The 24,255-nt window shown below is 50.8% G+C and overlaps 1 protein-coding gene across 1 annotated transcript; it reads right to left on the bottom strand.

Annotated features, from left to right (window-relative positions):
* Window positions 1-1,824: 1,824 nt before the first annotated feature.
* On the bottom strand, window positions 1,825-6,835 carry GJD3 (gap junction protein delta 3). The gene has a single exon (XM_063655378.1). The coding sequence runs from the start codon at window positions 5,197-5,199 to the stop codon at window positions 4,315-4,317; it is 885 nt and encodes a 294-aa protein (XP_063511448.1). The 5' UTR covers window positions 5,200-6,835; the 3' UTR covers window positions 1,825-4,314.
* Between the last annotated feature and the right edge of the window lie 17,420 nt (window positions 6,836-24,255).

Raw genomic sequence — 24,255 nt, forward strand, 5'->3', positions numbered from 1 at the left:
ATTTCTACGTTAACCACCAGGTGGCGGCAGCGCCTTGCTTGACTCACCGGCCGCGCTAGGCTGGAGGCAACCGTGGGGACCGAGGCGCTATTCCTCCAGTAAATATTTTGTAACATCTTTACGAGTCTGAAATGAAATCTAACATACTGTACCTGTACACGTGATTTCACAGATCAATATGTTGTCACAACCGTATTATAAAGGATAAATTGAGGGGCAGTGCTATGTGTTTCAATACATTAATGCTTGCCCCTCTTTTGAATGAATACCTTTGGATTTAAAAGAAGAAGGTTGGAAGCCATTCTGTACAAGAAGCTCAGGAACATTAAAGAGCATGGGTGGATGTTGGAATAAAAATCGGCATGTTTGATCTATAATAAAACTATGCAAAAAAAGCCCAAACAAAACCCTTAATGATTTTTTCTTTTTCTTTTCTTTTTTTCTTTTTTTTTTTGAGACAGAGTCTTGCTGTGTCACCCAGGCTGGAGGGCAGTGGCGCAATCTCGGTTCACTGCAAGCTCCGCCTCCCAGGTTCTCGCCATTCTCCTGCCTCAGCCTCCCCAGCAGCTGGGACTACAGGCACAAGTCGCCACGCCCGGCTAATTTTTGTATTTTTAGTAGAGACGGGGTTTCACCGTGTTGGCCAGGATGGTCTCGATCTCCTGACCTCATGATCCGCCCGCCTCGGCCTCCCAAAGTGCTGGGATTACAGGTGTGAGCCACCGTGCCCGGCCTCAAAACCCTTAATATTTTATATGTAGAACAGGGTTTGGGCCTAGGGTTTTCACTTATGCCAATGTCCAGCTGGACATTCTAAAGTTTTGCCTGAGGCCGGGCGTGGTGGCTCACGCCTGTAATCCCAGAACTTTGGGAGGCAGAGGCTGAACGATCACTTGAGTCCAGGAGTTCAAGACCAGCCTGGGCAACATGGTGAAACCCTGCCTCTACAAAAAAAATACAAAAATTAGCCTAGCCTTGTAGCGTGCATCTGTGGTCTCAGCTACTTGGCGGGGGGCTCAGGTGGGAGAGTTGCTGGATCCCTGGAGGCTGAGGCTCCAGTGAGCTGTGATAACACCACTGCACTCTAGTCTGGGCAACAGATGGAGACCCTGTCTCAAATAATAAAAATAAAAACAAAAAAGTTGTGCCAAGCAGGTTTTTATTTCAGGAGGATATCTTGACGTCCATAGCCCTTGCCCACTAAATGCCAACGGGGTCCTCCATCATTGTGAAAACAAAGCAGTGGCCCCCACATTTACAAAGTGCCCCTTGGGGTAGTGCCTTTGCTGTTGGGAACCTCTGGTCTTGGGGTTGTCCTCAGTGGTCGACAGTTCACTGCTGTCGAGCAGAGTTGCTCAGCTTCAGCACCAATGTGAAGATCTGAGCCAGGTTGTGGGGGCTGTCCTGTGCATTGTAGGATGCTAAGCAACATCTCCAACCTTCTGCCCATGAAACCCTAGTGATGCTTCTCCCCCACCCCAGCTGTAACAACCAAATATGTCTCCAGACACTGCTAAACGTCTCCCTGGGGGGCAAAATCACCCCCAGGTGAGATCCACTGCTGTGGAGTGTGGTCCTCCAGGGCTGATGTGCTTTGCACTGAGCCAGGGCCCATCCTCCGCAGGGAGACTGAGCCAGAGGAAGGTGACCGGGATGCCACCTGGGCAGAGCTGCAACAGGCTTGACAGGCCTACGGGAGTGCAGGGCAGAGGCACTGAATCAGGCCTGGGGCACGGCTCAGAAGCCTTTCTGGAAGAGGTGGCCCTCTCAGCTAAATCTCTTTTTAATTTAATTTTATTTATTTTGAGACGGAGTCTCCCGCTGTAGCCGAGGCTGGAGTGCAGGGGCGCTCTCTCGGCTCATTGCTAAATCTCTAGAGGAAAGAATTGGCCAGGTGGGTGCAGATTTGGAAGACTTAGTATGAAAAAAAGAATGTAAACTATTTCCTTAATACTTTTTAATATCAATGAGGCATTAAGATGAAAATATTTTGGATATACTAGGTTAAATAAAATACATGACTAGAATTAATTTCACTTGTTTCCTTTTACTTTTTTAATGTGGCTAATGAAAAACTTGAAACTACATACATGGCTCACATGCTATTTCCATTGGATGATGCTGATCTTGAACATCACCTGACACACAGCAGGTACCCTACAAATATTTGTTGAATGAATACATCTGGAAAACAGTGGCACAGCCCCATCTGGGTTTGTGTGGAGGGGTCTGGGTTGTGGACACAGAACTGTCATCAGAGAGATGGTGCCCACCATAGCATGGATAGTGTTCGGGCATGGCAGTGGTGTAGGCCTGGGGACACCTTCAGTTTCTCATCCAACACATATTTACTGAGCACATACTACGTGCCATGGAAGGGGAGACAGCAATGCCACCCTGCAGGAGAAGTGCTCTCCCTAGGGAAGGGAGGGGCATCCAGCTCTGTCTTGGGGTGGGGGCTACCAGGGGAGCCCTCTCCTTGAAGGTGTCTGTTTTCTTCCCAAGTGACAACAATAGGTGGGTGGGCATTAGCTAGGGGAGGAGAAGGCTGCAGGAAGCAGCGGCTACTCTGGGCAAAGGAACAGCACGTTCAAATGCTTGGCAGCAAGCGGGTCTGGTGCTTGTTAGAACAGAAAATCCCTATGGTTCTGAGCACACCTGGAAGCCGGTGCTGTGGGGTGGGAGGCCTGACAGGGGCAGGGCTTCAGAAGGAAGCTTTGTGAAGGCACTTGACTCACCCTGAGGGCAGGGGTGCTGCCCTCAGCCCCGGGTTTAAGTGGGGGGAGGGGGGTTATTCAGAAAGACCTCCCACTGCTGTGTGGGGCACAGGAGAGCTGAGAAAGACGCCAGGAACTCAGAAGGACAGGGTGGGGTGACGGCGGGGAACGCACAGCCTAGTAGGCAGGATGCGGTGAGGCCCTCAAGGTGCAGCCCGATGACGGCCCCTGGATTTGTCACTTAGGTCCTGGGTGATCTTATGGAGAGCAGCCCACTGGCTGGTGAAGGGGGAGGGCAGACGGGAGGGGAGACACAGGAGGGGGATGAGCTGCATAGGCAGCAGCTCTTCGAATGCCCGCAAGTAGGAAGAAGGGGGTGGTTGGAAGGGAAGGCAGGGCCGGGAGCGCGTGTGTTTTGGGAGCTTTCTCCTGAGGACAGAAGGGATTTTCCCGTTTATAGCCTGGGGGAGCAGTAGCGGCGGGGAGGATGAAGATGGAGGAGGGAGGCATAACACACGACTGGGTTGCCCTCCGGCCCGCCGCCCACCCCCACCCCACCTCCATGAACGGGCCCAGCCCCCGCCTCGCCACAAGGCGTACAGTGAGGATGTGCTCATAGGCTCCCGAGGATTGAGGCCTGCCCGGGAAAACGGAGCCTCTCCTCCTCTTCCCTCCCTGGGCGGGGTCTCATGTGAGGGGGGACAGACCTCCTGTGATGCCCTGGCAGGTGGGCTGGGTTAGGGTGGTGGGGAGGGAGCCACTGTGGCTGCTGCTGGCATCGGATCCTGGCCACCACCGCAGTGCATATCAGAGATCACGCACACACGCGTGCACACACGGAGGTCACGCAGGATGTACACATGCACACACACCGCACAAGGATGTTTCTGTGTACAGGTGTGCACACGCAGCCCACGCAGAATGGACATGTGCGTGTGTGCACAATGCACTCATACAAAGCTCACAAAGATGTGAGTACACAGCTCTCACGGGGCATACATGTGTCTGCGTGCATGTGCACACAGCTCACCTGGGAGGGTTACGTGTGTCTGTGTGCACAAGTGGGCCTCACGCAGGGTGTACACATGCGCGCACATGCACAGCGCTCACACAGAGTGTACAGGTGCGCGTGCACACAGCTCACAGTGCTTATGTGTCCGTGTATGCACACTCGCAGAGGGCCCACACGGGGACCACTCTCTCTCTGAACACAGAGAGTGCCTGAGAATGCTGGCATCACAGTTGTTTTTGTCCCCAGTAAAACAACCACTCTCCACCTTCCTCTCTGCTCTCCCCCTCGGATCCACTCTCTCTCAGGGCCCTGGTCTCCTTCCTTTCCACTTGGGTGGTGGCATCCAGGACCTGCCTGAGTTCATTCTCCGCCCCCAGCCCGGCCTGCCCCAGGTGCCGCCGGCAGCCACTGGGAGGCAGTACGAGGCAAGTGCGATGCAGCCCGCGGGCCGTCCCCACAAAGCGTCTCCTGCCGGGGCAGGTCCCGCGACAGCTCTGGTGGAAGCAGCTTCCGGCTTCTGCGGTGCGTGCGGAGGTGGCGGGGTCCAGCCCTCGCTGTCCAGCCCACGCGAGGCGGGGCCCGCCCCTAGATGGCCAGATCTCGGCGGCCGGTGGCCGGTGACGCCTTGCCGCGGCCGCTGCCGCCCTCGCGGAGGCTGGCCGGCGCCCGGTGCGCATAGGCGGGCGGGTCGCAGGGCTCGGGGCCGGAGCGCCGGGAGGGCAGGGCCGGCGGCGGAGGTGGCGGCGGCGGCGGCGGGAGCAGCTTCTGCGCCTCTTCGTGTGCTCGGTTGCAGCGGTTGTCACACTCCCCGGCGCGCGGGCGGCCCTTCCAGAGCAGGTGGCCCAGCTCGGCTACGCTGAGCAGCGCGGATAGCAGCCCCACCGCGAAGTAGAAGAGCACGAAGACTGTCTTCTCGGTGGGCCGGCTCACGAAGCAGTCGACCGTGTGCGGGCAGGGCGGACCGGCGCACGCGAAGTGGGGGGCCACGCGGAAGCCGTAGAGCAGCGCCTGGCCTCCCAGGAAGGTCAGCTCGGCCAGCAGGCGCAGCGCCACGCTCAGCAGGTAGCAGCGGCGCGCGCGGCGGGCGCGCAGGGCGCACGGCGCGCACTGGGCCTCGGGCAGTCCGGGGGCGCACTGCGCCGCCGCCTCAGCGCCGCCCGCCTCCTTGCCTGCCCGGTGCATGGAGTAGACGACGAACAGCACCGGGGGCGCTGAGAGCAGCAGGATGTGGAAGAGCCAGAAACGGTAGTGGGAGACCGGGAAGGCGCGGTCATAGCAGGTCTGGCGACAGCCCGGCTGCAGCGTGTTGCACACGAACTCCTCTTGCTCGTCCTCGAACACGGCGCCGCCCACCGTGGCCAGCACCAGGATGCGGAAGATCAGCATGACCACCAGCCAGAGGCGGCCCACGAGCGGCGACTGCAGCTGCACGGCGTCCAGCAGCGAGCCCAGGAACGCCCACTCCCCCATGGCGCTGGGGACGCGGGGCGGGGAGTCAGGGGATGGGGCAGGTCAGGGACCCCCGCCCTTTCCAAGCCTATCGGGGTGGGGTCCGTTGGACCTTCTCTGACTTCAGGGTGAGTCGTGAGGTAGGAGAGGCCCGCGTTTAGCGATGAAACCAGTATGAAATGGAGGGCCATGGGAGGGCCCGAGGGGAGCAGGCGACGCTCAGCTATGGGTTCCCTTCTCTTTGGGGCCGATGGGTGCTGGGGAGGATCCCCCATTTGCATTTTAGCCGCACCCCCTGAGCCGTCTCCGTTCGACCCTGGGATCCTCCAGATCCCAGATTCTTAGGAAGGATCTTGGAGATCAGCTGGGCCAGCCCCTGACTTGCCTGGTTTCGGAAGCGGAAACCCAGTGGTGCCCTTAGCTGTCAAGGATGCTGTGGGAAGAGTGGAGCCTCGAACCCGAGCCTCTAGACCCAATTTGGTGCCCCTGGGACGAGTGGGAGTGGCAGAGGCAGCGAGACCACTCCTTTCTTGGCCCACCATTTCTCTCACCATTTTTACTGCAGTGAACTCCTCTCAGGGTGGGGGGCTGGTACAGAGGCAACTCCGCTTTCATAACTGTCACAGGGTCCTTTGTCGGAGGTGTCCCTGCCCTCCTACCCCAGCGTGGTGGGAATGCGAGGCCAGGCCTCTCCCTCCTCCCCGGCCTCCTGTGCTTCCAGCCTCCACATCTCCTGAGAGCCTCCCCACCCCACACTTACACAGGTCCCCACACGCCCCTGGAGCCCCTAAACCGCCACCCAACCCCACTCACCCTGGGGCCGGGACTGGGGTGTCAGAGCTGAGCCAGGGACCTTGGGAGGTGGCTGGGACCGGCGCCTCCTGCTCCCTCTTTCATTTTCCCTTTCGGATTTGGCCGGGATGGAAGACAGGACAGGATGGCTGAGAGGGGCTAGCGCTCCCCCTTCTCTTAAAGGAACAGGGTGACCCTGCTGGCTGGCTCCGCCCTTGGGAACAGGCACGGACCACGCCCCTTGCTGGGCTCTGTGGCCCTCACTTTTTAGCTAAATTTCCATCTGGAAATGGGGGAGGGGTGTAACCAGAGCCACATCCTTTATCGAGGAAGCTGGGGGTTTCCTAGAAGCCCTTCCCAGATAGACCCTCAGTCTGGAGCCTAGATCCACTATGCACTAACCATGCCCTGTGAAGATGGTCTTCGGGGACAGAGGGAGGTTTGCTGCTGGAGTTTAAGGGGCAGCAAACATCTAACAGCTTCTGGTTCCAGCTCTGCCACCGCTCACCTTGGACAAATCATTCGGCGGTACTGAGCCAGGCTTTCCTGCCTTGTCAACAAAGGCGGCCAGTCCAGCTGACCCCAAGTTTCCTTCCAGCTTTACATCTTTTTTGGAACGGGGTCTCTCTACGTAGCCCAGGTTGATCTTGAACTCCTGGCTTCAAGTGATCCTCACACCTTAGCCTCCTGAGTAGCTGGGATTCTCTACTTCTTAATATTGAGTTCCCAACCATATTACAGAGAACCAAAAAAAACCCTCGTGCCTGCAAAAAAAAAAAAAAAAAAAAAAAATCCCATATGGAAAACCATTAAATAAAATATCCCAAGTGCCTGGCTTTGGTAGTTAAATAAAATCTTTGGTTTCCTTCCCACTTTTCCGTAATTTCCAGCTTTACTATAATGAACATGTTATTTATTTATTTATTTTATTTATTTGTTTGTTTTGAGATGGAGTCTCGCTCTGTCGCCCAGGCTGGAGTGCAGTGGCACGATCTTGGCTGAATGCAACCTCCGCCTCCCAGGTTCAAGCGATTCTCCTGCCTCAGTCTCCCCAGTAGCTGGGATTACAGGCGTGCACCACCAAGCCTGGCTAATTTTTGTATTTTTAGTAGAGGTGGGGTTTCGCTATGTTGGCCAGGCTGATCTCGAGCTCCTGACCTCAAACAATCCGCCCACCTCAGCCTCCCAAAGTGCTGGGATTACAGGCGTGAGCTACTGGGCCCGGCCTAACATGTTATTTATTTATTTATTTATTTATTTATTGAGACAGAGTTTTGCTCTTGTTGCCCAGGCTGGAGTGCAGTGGCGTGATCTCAGCTCACCGCAACCTCCGCCTCCCGGGTTCAAGCGATTCTCCTGCCTCAGCCTCCTGAGTAGCTGGGATTACAGGCATGTGCCACCACACCCAGCTAATTTTGTATTTTTAGTAGAGATGGGATTTCTCCATGTTGGTTAGGCTGGTTTCGAAATCCTGACCTCAGGTGATCCGCCTGCCTCGGCCTCCCAAAGTGCTGGGATTACAGGCTTGAGTCACCGCGCCCGGCCTCATGTTATTTTATAATGGGAAAAATAGAAGACTTCTTTCCCCCCAGAAGGCTCTGAATTGAGAGTTCCCTCCTACTGCCCTGGGTGGCGGGGGAAGCCGTTTTATAGAGAAGGGAGTAAGGGTGACCGACGGTGATCTGAGTGGTCAGGGAGGGGACACTCCAGGCTGAGATGTTTGGTTGTCTGCTTTGTCTTCCTAGGGGCCCGCCTGCGTGCATAGCAAAACCCTCTTCACCTATGCACCTGCTGGGCCAGTCCCCGTGTGGAACCCCATTAGCTCCATATGCCACGAACTCATTCGACTCTCTGTCAATGGCAGCATGAGGGCACTATTTACACCAGGGGAAACTGAGACTCAGAGGGTCTAAGCCACTCGCCTGCTGTCGTGCAGCCGGTAAATAGCAGATCCAGGCCTATGCGAGGCCCAACTAGTTCTTGAGCCCAAGTTCTTCAGCCTTTCATGGAACTGTCCTCCATCCAGCCTGGCTGGGCTTCTCAGGTGGTGTCCCAGGGCCTGACAGTCCCCAGCAGGGGTTGCCTCTGTGCCAGCCTTGTGTGGGGCTGGTGGGTGCAGGCACTGGAGGGAGGTCATGCCTGTCCCTCTGAGGAAGGGTAGCAGGACTCACCTCCTTGGCCACAGTTCCTCTCCCTGTCAGCCATGGGTGCCTGTGTGGTTTTCCATCTGCTGATGCAGACCCCCAGGTCCACTTTCAGGAAGGGGAAGGCATGTACCCTTTACCCACCACTCCCTCCAGCTCAGGGGCCCAGCCCCCGCCAGAAAAACTCTAGGTGAACTCCTGCTTGTGTGTGTTGGGGAACCCTCCTGCTCTCGTGCAGGCTTCCCTTGGGAGTGGGCCTGGGTGGGGGATGCTGCCCTGGAGAAAGTCCAAGGGAAAAAGCACATGCTGGAGCCCCAGATTCTGAAAACAGGATGTGGGTTGGGGGTGCTGCTGGCCTCCCCCTCCCGACCTCCCTCTGCCCTCGGCAAAGCTGCTACCGGCCCCCTGCCCCCAGCCACAGGGGCTCAGGGTCACACCTCATCTCCCTTGACTGTCCAGGAATGGTCCCCACCCTGTCCTGTCCCGTGGCTCCTGCTGGGTCAGGGCATTGGCGCCACCTGGAAAAAGCCCATCAGACCTGCGGGAATGGAAAGCAGCTGAGGCAGTGGGCCAGGGTGGGGCAGGAAGTGGAGAGCCCACGGTCACCCTGTGCTGTCTGCAGCCTGTGATGCCACAGGGCCAGACCCAGAGACTCTACAACCTCAGGCCTGGTCCTCCTTCCCTGATAGCGCCATCCAGCCTGAGAGGAGGTGTTGCTGACGCTGCCTAGATCTGGCAGCTGGTGGCCCCATTCTTGGCCATGCTTAAAGACTGGGGCCGGGGGCGGCCGGGGGCCGGGCGCAGTGGCTCACGCCTGTAATTCCAGCACTTTGGGAGGCCAAGGCAGGCAGATCACAAGGTCAGGAGATCGAGACCATCCTGGCTAACACGGTGAAACCCCGTCTCTACTAAAAAATACAAAAAATTAGCCGGGCGTTGTGGCGGGTGCCTGTAGTCCCAGCTATGCGGGAGGCTGAGGCAGGAGAATGGCGTGAACCTGGGAGGTGGAGCTTGCAGTGAGCCGAGATGGCGCCACTGCACTCCAGCCTGGGCAACAGAGCAAGACTCCATCTCAAAAAAAACAAACAAACAAAAAAAAAACTGGGGCTGGGCTGAGAGGACAATCCTGTCTTGCTCCAGTCTCTGTTCCAGACACCTCTCCCTGGCCATCGGATTGTGGGGCCACTGCTCACGTAAGACACACATGGGTGCACGTATGTGTTTGTACCCAGTAACTATCAGCCATGGTCAACCCCACCATGTTCTTCAACATCGCCACTGACAGCGAGCCCTTGGGCTGTGTCGCCTTCGAGCTGTTTGCAGACAAGTTTCCAAAGACAGCAGAAAACTTTGGTGCTCTGAGCACTGGAGAGAAAGGGTTTGGTTATAAGAGTTCCTGCTTTCACAGAATTATTCCAGGGTTTATGTGTCAGGGTGGTGGCTTCACACGTCATAATGGCACTGGTGGCAAGTCCATCTGCAGGGAGAAATCTGATGATGAGAACTTCTTCCTGAAGCATACAGTCCTGGCATCTTGTCCATGGCAAATACTGGACCCAACGCAAACGGTTCCCAGTTTTTCATCTGCATTGCCAAGACTGAGTGATTGGATGGCAAGCGTGTGGTCTTTGGCAAGGTGAAAGAAGGCATGAATATTGCAGAGGCCGGGGAGCGCTTTGGGTCCAGGAATGGCAAGACCAGCAAGATCACCATTGCTGACTGTGGACGACTCTAATGAGTTTGACTTGTGTTTTATCTTAACCACCAGCCCATTCCTTCTGTAGCTCAGGAGAGCACCCTCCACCCCATTTGCTCGCAGTATCCTAGAATCTCTGTGCTCTCGCTCAGTTCCCTTTGAGTTCCCTGTTTTCCTTGTTCCTTTCCATGCCTAACTGGATTGCAGAATTAAACTTGTGATTATGAAATAAAAACTAACTAACTAAATAAAAATAAATTATTTGTAAGGCCTGGCATGGTGGCGCATGCCTGTAATCCCAGCACTTTGGGAGGCTGAGGTGGGCGGATCACCTGAGGTCAGGAGTTCGAGACCAGCCTGGCCAACATGGTGAAATCCCATCTCTACTAAAAAATACAAAAATTAGCTGGGCATGGTGGCACATGCCTGTATTCCCAGCTATTCAGGAGAATCGCTTGAACTCAGGAGGTGGAGGTTGCAGTGAGCCAAGATCGCGCCACTGCACGCCAACCTGGGCGACAGAGGGAGACTCTGTCTCAGAAAAAAAAATTATTTATAGAGATGAGGGTCTTGCCATGTTGCCCAGGCTGGCCTGGAACTCCTGGGCTCAGTTGATCCGCCAGCCTTGGCCTCTGAAAGTGCTAGGATCACAAGTGTGAGCCACCGCGCCTGGCCACTTATTTTTTATTGTTATTTATTTATTTATTCTATTTAATGACATCCTTGAGCCATCACACTGCTGTTTTGTCTCCTGTGCCCTGCTAACATTTTAAAAAGCCCTTACAGAAATGCTGTCTTTTCGTGAGGGTTTCCCCAGCTGCCCTAGCAGAAATTTACCCCTCTGTTTCCTGTCCCTTCTCAGCTGTATTTCCTTTGTATTGACTACTACATAACTATACACACACACACACACACACACACACACACACACACACACACACACATATTATATATATATATAGAGAGAGAGAGAGAGAGAGAGAGACGGAGTCTCGCTCTGTCACCCAAGCTGGAGTGCAATGGCACGATCTCAGTTCACTGCAACCTCCGCCTCCCAGGTTCAGGCAGTTCTGCCTCAGCCTCCCGAGTAGCTGGGATTACAGGCACCCACCACGCCTGGCTGATTTTTGTATTTTTAGTAGTGACGAGGTTTCACCATGTTGGCCAGGCTGGTCTGGAACTCCTGACCTCAAATAATCCACCTGCCTAGGCCCCCCAGAGTGCTGGGATTATAGGGGTGAGCCACCGTGCCTTCATTGAGCCCAATGAAGATATCGTCTGTAATGGTTAATACTGAGTGTCAACTTGATTGGATTGAAGGATACAATCCTGGGTGTGTCTGTGAGGGTGTTGCCAAAGGAGGTTAACATTTGAGTCAGTGGGCTGGGAAAGGCAGACCCACCCTTAATCTGGGTGGGCACAATCTAATTAGCTGCCAGCACGGCTAGAATATCAGCAGGCAGAAAAATGTGAAAAGAGCAATTGGCCTAGCCTCCCAGCCTACATCTTTCTCCCATGCTGGATGCTTCCTGTCCCCCAACTCCAAATTCTTCAGTTTTGGAACTTGAACTGGCTCTCCTTGCTCCTCAGCCTGCAGATATGGCCTATTGTGAGAACTTGTGATCATGTGAGTAAATACTTAATAAACTTCCCTTTATATATATCTATTCCATTAGTTCTGTCCCTCTAGAGAACCGTGACTAATACATTATCTTACCCAAGAGAACACAAATCTGACTCCTGAAAGTACAGAGCAAGTAAGAGGGAATGTACCATGATGCAACTGCCTTGAAAACCAGCTCCTCGGTTTCTTATGAAGTTAAACATACACTTAACATGTGACTCGACAATTCCACTCCTACGTATCTACCCAAGAGAAATGACAAGTTATGTCTAGAAAAGGATATGTACTCTAAAGCTTATTATAGCTTTATTCATAATGAGCCCAAACTGGAAACAGCCCAGATGTCCATCAACAGGTGAATGGAGAAACAAGATGATACCATGGAAAAATATTCAGCAATTAAAAAAAACAAGGGCCGGGGCCCTTGGTCTTGATCTCCTGACCTCGTCATCCGCCCGCCTCGGCCTCCCAAAGTGCTGGGATTACAGGCATGAGCCACCGCGCCTGGCCAACATGGATGCATTTCTAAAACATGCTGAATGAAAGAAGCCAGACACAAAAGCATACGTATTGTGATTTCATGTATATGAAGTTCTAGAATAGGTGACTGTAATCTGTAATGCTGGAAATCAAATTAGGGTTTTTCTGGGGCTAGGGGTTGAAGAGGCACGGAAGAACTTTTTGGGGTGATAGAAATGCTTTATATCTTGATTGTGATTGTGGTTGTTCAAGTGGATACATTTACCATTTACAGCCATACCACCCTGAACTTGGAAGCTAAGCAGGGTTGGGCCTGGTTAGCACTTGGAAGGGAGGAGTTTACCTTTATCAAAAAGTCATCAATCTTTACACTTGGAATGAGTGCATTTTATGGCTGGGCGCGGTGGCTCATGCCTGTAATCCCAGCACTTTGGGAGGCTGAATTGGGTGAATCACCTGAGGTAAGGAGTTCAAGACCAGCCTGGCCAACATGGTGAAACCCCATCTCCATTGAAAATACAAAAATTAGCCAGGTGTGGTGGTGGGTGCCTGTGGTCCGAGCTACTCGGGAGGCTGAAGCAGGAGAATTGCTTCAACCCAGGAGGCAGAGATTGCAGTGAGCCGAGATCGCACCACTTCACTCCAGCCTGGGTGACAGAGTGAGACTCTGTCTGAAAAAAAAAAAAAAGAATGGGTGCATTTTATGTACGTAAATTACAACTCAAAGTTGATTAAAAAGAAAAAAGCAACGCATATCATCTGTGCTGAAAATCATTGAGGCGACAATGAAAACAGAGAGTAAGGCTTTCTCTAAGTCATCATTACACATCTCTCTCTCACCTCTCCGGTGGACTTCTTTCCTTCTTCTCCCCCTCCTCCTCCTTTTTGTCCTCCTACACTCCACACTGGTCACCCTTTCCTCTTTTGTTGCCTGTCTTTTCCCTATTCTTTATGAAATAGAGTAATCTGGCTTGCTCCTGATGATGCAGGACAGGCAAGCACCAAAAGTGAGGCCTCGCCCAAGAGAGTTTTTGGCTTTGCCCAGGAAAGAATTTAAGGGTGAGCTGGTGGTGTTAGCAATTTTTATTGACGCACCGGTGCACAGCAGCCGCAGAGGTGCTGCTCCATGCGGAGCGGGGCTACCCCACAGGCAATGTGCCCAGAGAAGCAGCTCAGAGGCAGGTCTGCAGTCACATGATACCCACTTTTAGTTATATGCAAATTAAGTGGAGGTTTATGCAGAAATTTTTAGGAAAAGGATGGTAACTTCCCGGTGGTCAGGTTGTTGCCATGGAAAGGGGCGGTAACGCCCCTGGGTGTTGCCATGGCAACGGGACACTGACAGGGCCCCCTGGTGGGCGCTGATGGAAAGCTGCTTCCACTCATCCCTGTTTTAGCTAGTCCTCAATTTTGTCCGGTGTCCGAGGCCCGCCGGCAGAGTCGAGTCCCGCCTCCTACCTTACTATCAGTTTGAGTTTCTAATGTTTGAGTTACACATTTTCCCCCCCTTTTTGTGGAGAATAGGTTCTAGCTATACTGCCCAGGCAGGTCTGAACTTCTGGGCTCAAGATATCTACCCGCCTCTGCCTCTCTAAGAACTGGGATTCCAGGCGTGAGCCACAGCACCCGGCGAGTTTCTAATGTTTGAAAGGGATTTTGTACTCAAAATCAGTATCCTTGGGTTTGAATTTTTTACAGTTGATTAAAACTTTAAATTTTAAAAAATCTAATTTTTTCCTTTTAAGCCTTCAGGTCCAACTTACACAGTTTGTTATTCTAGTTATACATTTAATAATTTGGGGCTGGGCGCGGTGGCTCACGCCTGTAATCCCAGTGAGAGGTGACAGTGTGCTGGCAGCCCTCGCTGGCTCTCGGCGCCTCCTCTGCCTGGGCTCCCACTTTGGCGGCACTTGAGGAGCCCTTCAGCCAACCGCTGTACTGTGGGAGCCCCTTTATGGGCTGGCCAAGGTCGGAGCCGGCTCCCTCAGCTTGCAGAGAGGTGTGGAGGGAGAGGCGCGAGCGGGAACCGGGGCTGCACGTGCGGCGCTTGCGGGCCAGCTGGAGTTCCGGGTGGGCGTGGACTTGGCAGGTCCTGCACTCACACTCGGGAGCGGCCGGCCGGCCCTGCCGGCCCCGGGCAATGAGGGGCTTAGCACCCGGGCCAGCGGCTGCGGAGGGTGTGCTGGGTCCCCCAGCAGTGCCAGCCCACTGGCACTGCGCTCGATTTCTCGCCAGGCCTTAGCTGCCTCCCCACGGGGCAGGGCTCGGGACCTGCAGCCCACCATGCCTGAGCCTCCCTTCCTGTGGGCTCCTGTGCAGCTGGAGCCTCCCCGACGAGCGCTGCCCCCTGCTCCATGGCGCCCAGTCCCATCGACCAACCAAGGGCCGAGGAGTGCGGGCGTACGGTGCAGGACTGGCAGGCAGCTCCACCTGCAGCCTCGGTGCTGTATCCACTGGGTGAAGCCAGCTGGGCTCTTGAGTCTGGTGGGGACTTGGAGAACCTTTATGTCTAGGCTAGGGGATTGTAAATACACCAGTCGGCACTCTGTATCTAGCTCAGGGTTTGTGAATGCACCAATCAACACTCTGTATCTAGCTACTCTGGTGGGGACTTGGAGAACCTTTATGTCTAGCTAAGGGATTGTAAATACACCAATCGGCACTCTGTATCTAGCTCAAGGTTTGTAAACACACCAATCAGCACCCTGTGTCTAGCTCAGGGTTTGTGAATGCACCAATTGACACTTTGTATCTAGCTACTCTGCTGGGGACTTGGAGAACCTTTGTGTGGACACTCTGTATCTAGCTAATCTAGTGGGGACGTGGAGAACTTTTGTGTCTAGCTCAGGGATTGTAAACGCACCAATCAGCACCCTGTCAAAAACGGACCAATCAGCTCTCTGTAAAATGGACCAATCGGCTCTCTGTAAAATGGACCAATCAGCAGGATGTGGGTGGGGCCAGAGAAGAGAATAAAAGCAGTCTGCCTGAAGCAGCAGTGGTAACCCGTTCAGGTCAGTTTCTATGCTGTGGGACATTTGTTTTTTTTCACTCTTTATAGTAAGTTTTGGTGCTGTGTGTGTTTGGGTCCACACTGCGTTTATGAGCTGTAACACTCACAGCCAAGGTTTGCAGCTTCACTCTTGAAGCCAGTGAGACCTTGAACTGACCAGGAGGAATGAACAACTCCACACGCGCTCCCTTAAAAGCTGTAACATTTACCGCAAAGGTCCGTAGTTTTATTCCTGAGCCAGCGAGACCACGAACCCACCAGAAGAAAGAAACTCCCGACACATCCAAACATCAGAAGGAATGAACTCCGGACACACCGCATTTAAGAATTGTGACACTCACTGTGAGGGTCCATGGCTTCATTCTTTAAGTCAGTGAGACCAAGAACCCACCAATTCCGGACACACCAGCACTTTGGGAAGCCGAAGCCAGCGGATTGCCTGAGCTCAGGAGTTCGAGACCAGCGTGGGTAACATGGTGAAATCATGTCTCTGATAAAATACAAAAAGTTAGCGGGGAATGGCGGCCTCCACCTGTAATCCCAACTACGGTGGAGGCTGAGGTGGGAGAATTGCTTGAACCGGGGAGGCAGAGGTTGTAGTGAACTGAGATTGTGCCCCTGCGCTCCAGCCTGGGCAACAGAGCAAGACTGTCTCCCAACAAAATAATATTAATAAATAACAAGAATAATCACTTTCACGTATTGATCTTTAATTATCTCACACTTTTGGGAAGTCAAATTTGCCTAAGCAATGAACACCTACGTGATTACATTTCTAAACACTTCTAATGCCTTCTGGGGCAGACAAACTCTAACAAAATAGTATCTTCCTATGCATTAAAACAACTCTTGTAAGCATAAACCAAATTTACAAATGTGGTAATTCATGTGCTGCTTTTTTTTTTTTTTTTTTTTTGGGGTTGGAGTAGTCTTGCTCTGTCGTCCAGGCTGGAGTCCAGTGGCATGATCTCAGCTCACTGCAACCTCCACCACCCAGGTTCAAGTGGTTCTCCTGCCTCATTGTCCCGAGTAGCTGGGACTACAGGCTTGTGCCAACATGCCCAGCTAATTTTTGTAATTTTGGTAGAGACAGGGTTTCATCGTATTGGTGAGGCTGGTCTCGAACTCCTGACCTCAAGTAATCCTCCCACCTTGGCCTCCCGAACTGCTGGAATTACAGGCGTGAGCCTCCGCACCCAGCCCTAATTCAGGTTCTTTTAAATTTTACAGTAATGTTATAATGTTTACAAATTTAATCAAGTTCCTTAAGCCTTTCAATGTAAAATCATACCTAAAATATTGTGCATTTAAATTGAAAAAAACAGCTGGGTTCCAAGATTTGAGGGAGAGTAAAAACCAAAACCAAAACAAACAGCTGGGTGTAGGCGTGGTGGCAAGTGTCTGTAGTCCCAGCTACACAAGAGGCCTAGATGAGAGGATCATTTGAGCCCAGGTAGTAGAGGCTGCAGTGAGCCATAGTCATGCCATTGCATTCCAGCCCGGGTGACAGAGCAAGACTCTGTCTGTTAAAAAAAAATTGAAATTACAAGGCAAATCTGAAAGATTCTCTAATGTGACAGGTTGAAAGAATGTTACATTCTCTTAAACATTAGAGACATTTAAAATATGCAATACAGACACATTATCCGGATGACTTTTAACACTAAATTATAAATACTATGGGTTTGATTACCTTATCATTTCCATATTATTTCTTTATCCTCAAGGATGTAAAGTCATCTACCCCACTCTGAACAGTTTGACCATGTCAGGTGGACTGAGGATTTCTACATGAAAAATAAATGAAGATTGAGATTTAGGGTTAGTGATTCAAGGCTGAGATTTGGGACCAGGTTGCTGCTTTTTTTTTTTTTTGAGACAAGAGTCTTGCTCTGTTGCCCAGGCTGGAGTGCAATGGTGCGATCTTGGTTCACTGCAACCTCCGCTTCTTGGGTTCAAGTGATTCTCCTGCCTCAGCCTCCTGAGTAACTGGGATTACAGGCGCGCGCCACCACGGCTGGCTAATTTTTTTTTCAGTAGAGATGAGTTTTCACCATATTGGCCAGGCTGGTCTTGGACTCCTGACCTCGTGATCCGCCCACCTCAGCCTCCTAAAGCACTGGGATTACAGGTGTGAGCCACCGCACCCGGCCCAGGTTGCTGCTTTTCTTGTAGTTGAGCCTGTCTGTTTTATCAGCAGCAGTCCCTAAGTTCACCCCTTTCAGTGGGAATTTGTTTTATAAGTCACTTTGTCTAATTGTTCGCTCATGATTAGGTTCAAGTTAAGTCTTTTTGGCAAGGATACTCCATGAGTGATGATGTACGCTTCCCATTGCATCACATCAGGAGCACATTATGGCATTTGGTCTCAATACTGGTGTGCCAAGTTTGATCACTTAGTTAATGTGGTGTCTGCCAGAGCGCTCCACCTTTTCGCTTTGTAATTTATCAAAGATGAGTTTTTATGTTCTCATTTTTAGTCTTTTCATAGACTCTCTTGTCTAACAGAGACAATTATGAAGCACATAATTTGAGTTTGCACTCCCTGGATTCTACAACCACACAGATGGTAAGGCAACCATTTTTCCATCCAGCTCAAACTCCTCTGTTTCATCCAGCAAGAAAAGATACATTAGTGGTTTTCTTTCTTTCTTTTTTTTTTTTTGAGACGGAGTCTCCCTCTGTTGCCTAGGCTCAAGTGCAGTGGCGCAATCTCAGCTCACTGCAACTTCCACCTCCCGGGTCCAAGCGATTCTTCTGCCTCAGCCTCCCAAGTAGCTGGGACTACAGGCATGTGCCACCATGCCCGGCTAATTTTTGTATTTTTAGTAGAGACGGGGTTTCACCATATTGGCCAGGCTGGTCTTGAGCTCCTGACCTCGTGATCTGCCCACCTCAGCCTCCCGAAGTGCTGGGATTACAGGCGTGAGCCACCGCGCCCGTCACATTGGTGGTTTTTGTATGTTTAGTAGAGACAGGGTTTCACCATCTTGGCCAGGCTGGTTTCCAACTTTTGACCTCAAGTGATCCGCCCGCCTTGGCCTTCCAAAGTGCTGGGATTACAGGCGTAAACCACTGTGCCTGGCCAAAACTCCTTTTTCTTTTCTTTTTTCTTTTTTTTTTGAGATGGAGTCTCGCTCTGCTGCCCAGGCTGGAGTGGAGTGCAGTGGCGTAATCTCAGCTCACTGCAACTTCCGCCTCCTGGGTTCAAGCGATTCTTCTGCCTCAGCCTCCCCAGTAGCTGGGATTATAGGTGTGCGCCACCATGCCCAGCTAACTTTTGTATTTTTAGTAGAGACGAGGTTTCACCATGTTAGCCAGGGTGGTCTCAATCTCCTGACCTCGTGATCTGCCCACCTCTACCTCCCAAAGTGCTGGGATTACAGGTGTGAGCCACTGCCTCTGGCCAGAGTATCACTTAGTAGGAATATTGGCCATCATTTCCCAGTCTTTCTTTTTTTTTTCTTTCTTTTTTTTTGAGGCAGAGTCTCGCTCTATCGTCCAGGCTGGAGTGCAGTGATGTGATCTCAGCTCACTGCAAGCTCCGCCTCCTGGCTTCACACCATTCTGCTGCTTCAGCCTCCTGAATAGCTGGGACTACAGGCGCCCGCCACCATGCCCGGCTAAGTTTTGTATTTTTAGTAGAGACGGGATTTCACCATGTTAGCCAGGGTGGTCTCGATCTCTTGACATCGTGATCTGCCCGCCTCTACCTCCCAAAGTGCTGGGATTACAGGCGTGAGCCACCACACCTGGCCAGTCTTCTTTCTTCACACTGTTATTTTTTGATTATTGAAGACCATATCTACTGTGTCAGAAGGGAGTCTTATGCACTGTACAAGGTGTTACTACCAAAAGCTGCAACCCAAGTAAAGGACCTGCTAATCTGCCTCATGGCCACCGCTTCAGACTTTGGAAAGTGATACGAGGCTCAGTGTTATCACATAACTGCAGTGTGGACCAGCAACTGCTGAGCACAAGCAGTCTATTCACCCTCCTCAGTGTCATACCTTTCTGCTGTCTTCTGATTGAGTTCTCTGCCTACACTCTCCTCCAGGTGATAGTTGTAGCCTTAACAGCAAACCAGTGGACAAGAAGCATCTGGGTCTTTGGAAATTTTGCTGTGCATTGGACCAGTAAAAGTAATTCCAGATCTGAAGACAGCTTGACTTTGGCTTATTTTTACTGATTCCTATTTGTGTTTTTCAGAAAGAGCTGCTTGATCACCAGCTCTAGAAGTGTTATCAGGAGTTACAATTATCCAATCTTATGCAAATTGGCTGGTGGGCTGCAAAGCTTGTGAACTTTTTGCACTGGGGGTTGTACAAACAGAAAAATAAAGAATACAAGGGTTGGGCCAGGCATGGCCGCTCATGCCTGTAATCCCAGCACTTTGGGAGGTCAAGGTGGGAGGATCACTTGAAACCAGGAGTTCGAGACCAGCATGGCCAGCATGGTGAAACCCCGTCTGTACTAAAATACAAAAATTAGCTGGGCATGGTGGCACTCGCCTGTAGTCCCAGCTACTTGGGAGGCTGAGACAGAATTGCTTGAACCTGGGAGGTGGAGGTTGCAGTGAGCTGAGATTGTGCCACTGCACTCCACCCTGGGCGACAGAGTGAGACTGTCTCAAAACAAAAAACAAGGCTCTTCCGAAGATGCTTTAATGAAAATCATCATTTCTTAGTCACCCCAAGAGCATCAGTTTGATGTGGTTGGGAACTCAAGTTAAATATTGTGAAGGTGTAACTCTGTGTTGACCTCTAGCCATGCAGCTCAGTTGTTTTGCAAACTGTCCTGATTTCCCACAGATGACTTGTCCTACTGAGGACACCTATCAGTAGGTCAGAGAGCAGCTTTGTGAGGCCTTCCTGCGGGTACCCAGAAGTGAGTTTGTGCCCACTAATTTTTTAGCATTTTAATTCCTCACAACAGAAGAGACTGGCAAAACTCAACAATTCTCTGTATTTATTATGTATTTTTGAGACAAGGTCTTGCCCTATCACCCAGGCTGATGTGCAGTGGCACGATCATGGCTCATTGCAGCCTGGACCTCATGGGTTTAAGGGATTCTCCCACCTCAGCCTCCTGAGTAGCTGGGACCACAGGTGCAAGCCACCATGCCCTATTAACTTTTTTTTTTTTTTAAGACGGAGTTTCGCTGTCTGTCACCCAGGCTGGAGTACAGTGGTGCGATCTCGGCTCACTGCAACCTCCACCTCCTGGGTTCAAATGATTCTCCTGTCTCAGCTGCCCGAGTAGCTGGTATTACAGCCATGTGCCACCACACCCAACTAATTTTTGTATTTTTAGTGGAGACGGGGTTTAACCACGTTGGCCAGGCTGGTCTCGAACTCTTGACCTCAAGTGTTCCACCTGTCTTGGCCTCCCAAAATGTTGGGATTACAGGTGTGAACTACCGCACCCAGCCAAGAAAACACCTATTTATTTTTATAAACTATAGGAAAGCACGAAGAAAACAAAAATCATCGAAATCTAATTCTCCAGATAAAAGCAGCTGACATTTTGCTGCGACTTGCAAAATGCCTTTGGATTCAGATAACAGTGGTTCTGAAACTTTAGGGTGCATCAGAATTAACTGGAGGGCTTGTTAAAACAGTGCTTCTGAGTCAGAAGTTTTGGAGTGGAGCTGATAATTTGAATCTTTCTTTCTTTCTTTCTTTTTGAGACAGAGTTTCGCTCTTGTTTCCCAGGCTGGAGTGCAATGGCACAATCTTGGCTCACTGCAACCTCCACCTCCCAGGTTCAAGCAATTCTCCTGCCTCAGCCTCTCGAGTAGCTGGGATTACAGGTGTCCGCCACCATGCCCAGCTAATTTTTTTGTATTTCTAGTAGAGACAGGGTTTCACTGTTGGCCAGGCTGGTCTTGAACTCCTGACCTCAGGCAATCCACCCATCTCAGCCTCCTAAAGTGCTGGGATTACAGGCACGAGCCACCACATCCAGCTGATAATTTGAATTTCTAAGAAGCTCCCAGGTGTCCCTGACACTGTTGGTCCAGGTATCATACATTGAGAAACACTGGATATGTGCACCTTGGCTGTTCCAAGTAGGGTCTGCAACCAGAGGCATTGACATCATTTTGGGAACTTGTAATGCAGAATCTCAGGCCCCAGCCCAGACCTACTGAATCATAATCTGTAATTTAATAAGATCCCTAAAAAATTTTTAAGCACCAGGCACGGTGGCTCATGCCTGTAATCCCAGCACTTTGGGAGGCCAAGGCGGGTGGATCATGAGGTCAGGAGTTCAAGACCAGCCTGGCCAAGATGGTAAAACCCCGTCTCTACTAAAAATACAAAAATTAGCCAGGTGTGGTGGTGGGTGCCTGTAATCCCAGCTACTCGGGAGGCTGAGGCAGAGAACTGCTTGAACCTGGGAGGCAGAGGTTGCAGTTAGCCGAGATCGCACCACCGTATTCCAACCTAGGTGACAGAGCGAGATTCCATCTCAAAAAACAAACAAACAAACAAACAAATTTTAAGCACAGGTTTGAGAAGGATTGGTTTATATTTTAAGCCTCATAGTATATAACAGTTACTCCCCCCACCATATTGTGGTAGAATTTACCATAGTGCATCATTTTATAATGTATAATTTGATGAGTTTTGACAAAATGATACTAAATAGTTTTACATCCTTTTGTCTCTCTACCCAACATAATGAGGACTTTCCTGTAGTATTAGATGTTTTGGAAAAACATGACTTCTAATGGCTGTACAATACATTGTAGGTAAGGATGTTCCAGTTTAACCAATTCTTCTTTTATTTATTTATTTATTTTTGAGACGGAGTCTCTTGCCGTCGCCCAGGCTGGACTATATAGTGGCGCAGTCTTGGCTCACTGCAACCTCCACTTCCTGGGTTCAAGCGATTCTTGTGTCTCAGCCTCCCAAGTAGCTGAGATTACAGGTGTGCACCACCACACTCAGGTAATTTTTGTATTTTCAGTAGAGACAGGGTTTCGACATGTTGCCTAGGCTGGTCTCCTAAGCTCAGGCAATCTGCCTGCCTAGGCCTCCCAAAGTGCTGGGATTACAGGCGTGAGCCACTGTGCCAGGCCCAGTTTAACCAGTTCTTCTATTGTGAGACATCTATGTTGTTCCCAATTTCTCACCAGTGTAAATAATGCTTCAATGAATGCTTTTGGACTTAAATGTTTTCATTTGGACTTTAACATATTTTTCCACAGCTAAATTACTGAGGAAAGGCTACTGGACAGGCAAGAACAGGTATCCATTACTCAAGAATAAAAAGTTAATGAATTAAATTTTTCTGTTTGGGTTTCAGGAAAAATGGCTAGAAATCATTAAAAAAAAGTCCATTGCAGCAGAAACAGTGGGATGCACTGTATCTTAAAAACAAAAAGGGTCAGGCTTTTTGTTTTTTTTTTGGGAGGCTGAGATGGGTGGATCACCTGAGGTCAGGAGTTCGAGACCAGCCTGGCCAAACTGGTAAAACTCTGCCTCTACTAAAAATACTAAAAAAAAAAAAAAAAAAAAAAAAAAAAATGTGGTGGCGCGTGCCTGTAATCCCAGGTACTCGGGAGGCTGAGGCAGGAGAATCGCTTGAACCTGGGAGGCGGAGGTTGCAGTCAGCTGAGATCACGCCACTGCACTCCAGCCTGGGCAAGAGAGCAAGACTCTGTCTCAAAAAAAAAAAAAAGAAAGAAATAATGAAGGCTGGACACGGCGGCTCACACCTGTAATCTGAGCCCTTTGGTAGGCTGAGGCGGGCAGATGTCTTGAGGTCAGGAGTTTCAGACCAGCCTGGCCAACATGGTGAAACCTGTTTTTCCTAAAAATACAAAAATTAGGACATGGTCGCGTGTGCCTGTAATCTCAGCTACTCGGGAGGCTGAGGGATGAGAGTCACTTGAACCTGGAGGCAGAGGTTGCAGTGAGCTGAGATTGTGCCACTGCACTCCAGCCTGGGTGGCAGAGTCAGATTCCATTAAAATAAAAAAAAGGAATAATGAATAGGCCTGGCATGGTGGCTCACGCCTGTAATCCCAGCTCTTTGGGAGGTTGAGGCAGGTGGATCACTTGAGCCCAGGAGTTCCAGAACAGCCTGGGCAACATAGTGAGACCCTGTCTCTACAAAAAATACAAAAATTAGCCAGGTGTGGTGGTGCATACCTGTGGTCCCAGCTATTTGGGAGGCTGAGGCAGGAGGATCGCTTGAGCCCAGGAGGCAGAGGTTGCAGTGGGCCGAGATTGAGCCACTGCACTCCAGCCTGGACGGTAGAGTGAGACCTTGTCTCAAAAAAAGAAAAAAAAAATAGAGTCAAGGAAACGTTATCCGTTTTCAGTTAGCAAGATCTTTACTCATCAGGAAATGTAAAATTTCTACTTTTAAAAAAGAACTATTGGCCGGGCGCGGTGGCTCAGGCCTGTAATCCCAGCACTTTGGGACGCTGAGGCAGGCGGATTGCCTGAGCTCAGGAGACCAGCCTGGGCAACATGGTGAAACCCCATCTCTACTAAAAATACAAAAAATTTAAGCTGGGTGTGGTGGCTCATGCCTGTAATCCCAGCACTTTGGGTGTCTGAAGTGGGACCATCACTTGAGGTCAGGAATTCGAGACCAGCCTAGACAACATGGTGAAACCCCATCTCTACTAAAAATACAAAAAATAACTGTAGTTTTTGTATTCCCTGTAATCCCAGCCACTTGGGAGGCTGAGGCATGAGAATCACTTGAACCAGGCAGGCAGAGGTTATAGTGAGCCAAGATCGTGCCACTGCACTCCAGCCTGGGTGATAGAGCAAGACAAGACTTTATCCCCCCAAAAACAAAAAACCCCAGAAAATCCCACAAATAAAAACACAAAGAATTAGCCAGGCATGGCGGTAGGCGCCTGTAGTCCCAGCTACTTGGGAGGCTGAGGCATGAGAATTGCTTGACCTTGGGAGGCAGAAAGCAGAGAATTGCAGTGAGCCAAGATCGTACCACTGCACTCCAGCCTGGGTGACAAAACGAGAGTCTATCTCCAAAAAAAAAAAAAAAAAAAGGAAAAATATTTGATTCTTTAACTTTCTAAAAAGGGTTTACATACTTTCCTCCCACTATCTATTTTGTAAACAAATGCATATTTACCAGATGGGGATTTCATCTTTGATTTGTAATCTGCTTTTTTCCACTTGGCAATGTCGTGAACATCTATCTATCTTTTCATGTCAATAAATAGTATAGATGATCATCCTTTTTTTTTTTTTTGAGACAGTCTTGCTCTGTTGCCCAGGCTGGAGTGCAGTGCCATCATGGCTCATTGCAGCCTCCTGGGGTCAAGCAATACTCTTGCCTC

Source organism: Pongo pygmaeus, chromosome 19, assembly GCF_028885625.2.
Source record: "Pongo pygmaeus isolate AG05252 chromosome 19, NHGRI_mPonPyg2-v2.0_pri, whole genome shotgun sequence".
Taxonomy (NCBI): Eukaryota; Metazoa; Chordata; class Mammalia; order Primates; family Hominidae; genus Pongo; species Pongo pygmaeus.

What these genes read in the sequence shown, in the direction of transcription:
- GJD3 (XM_063655378.1), bottom strand. Translation starts at nt 5,199, where the DNA reads ATGGGGGAGTGGGCGTTCCTGGGCTCGCTGCTGGACGCCGTGCAGCTG.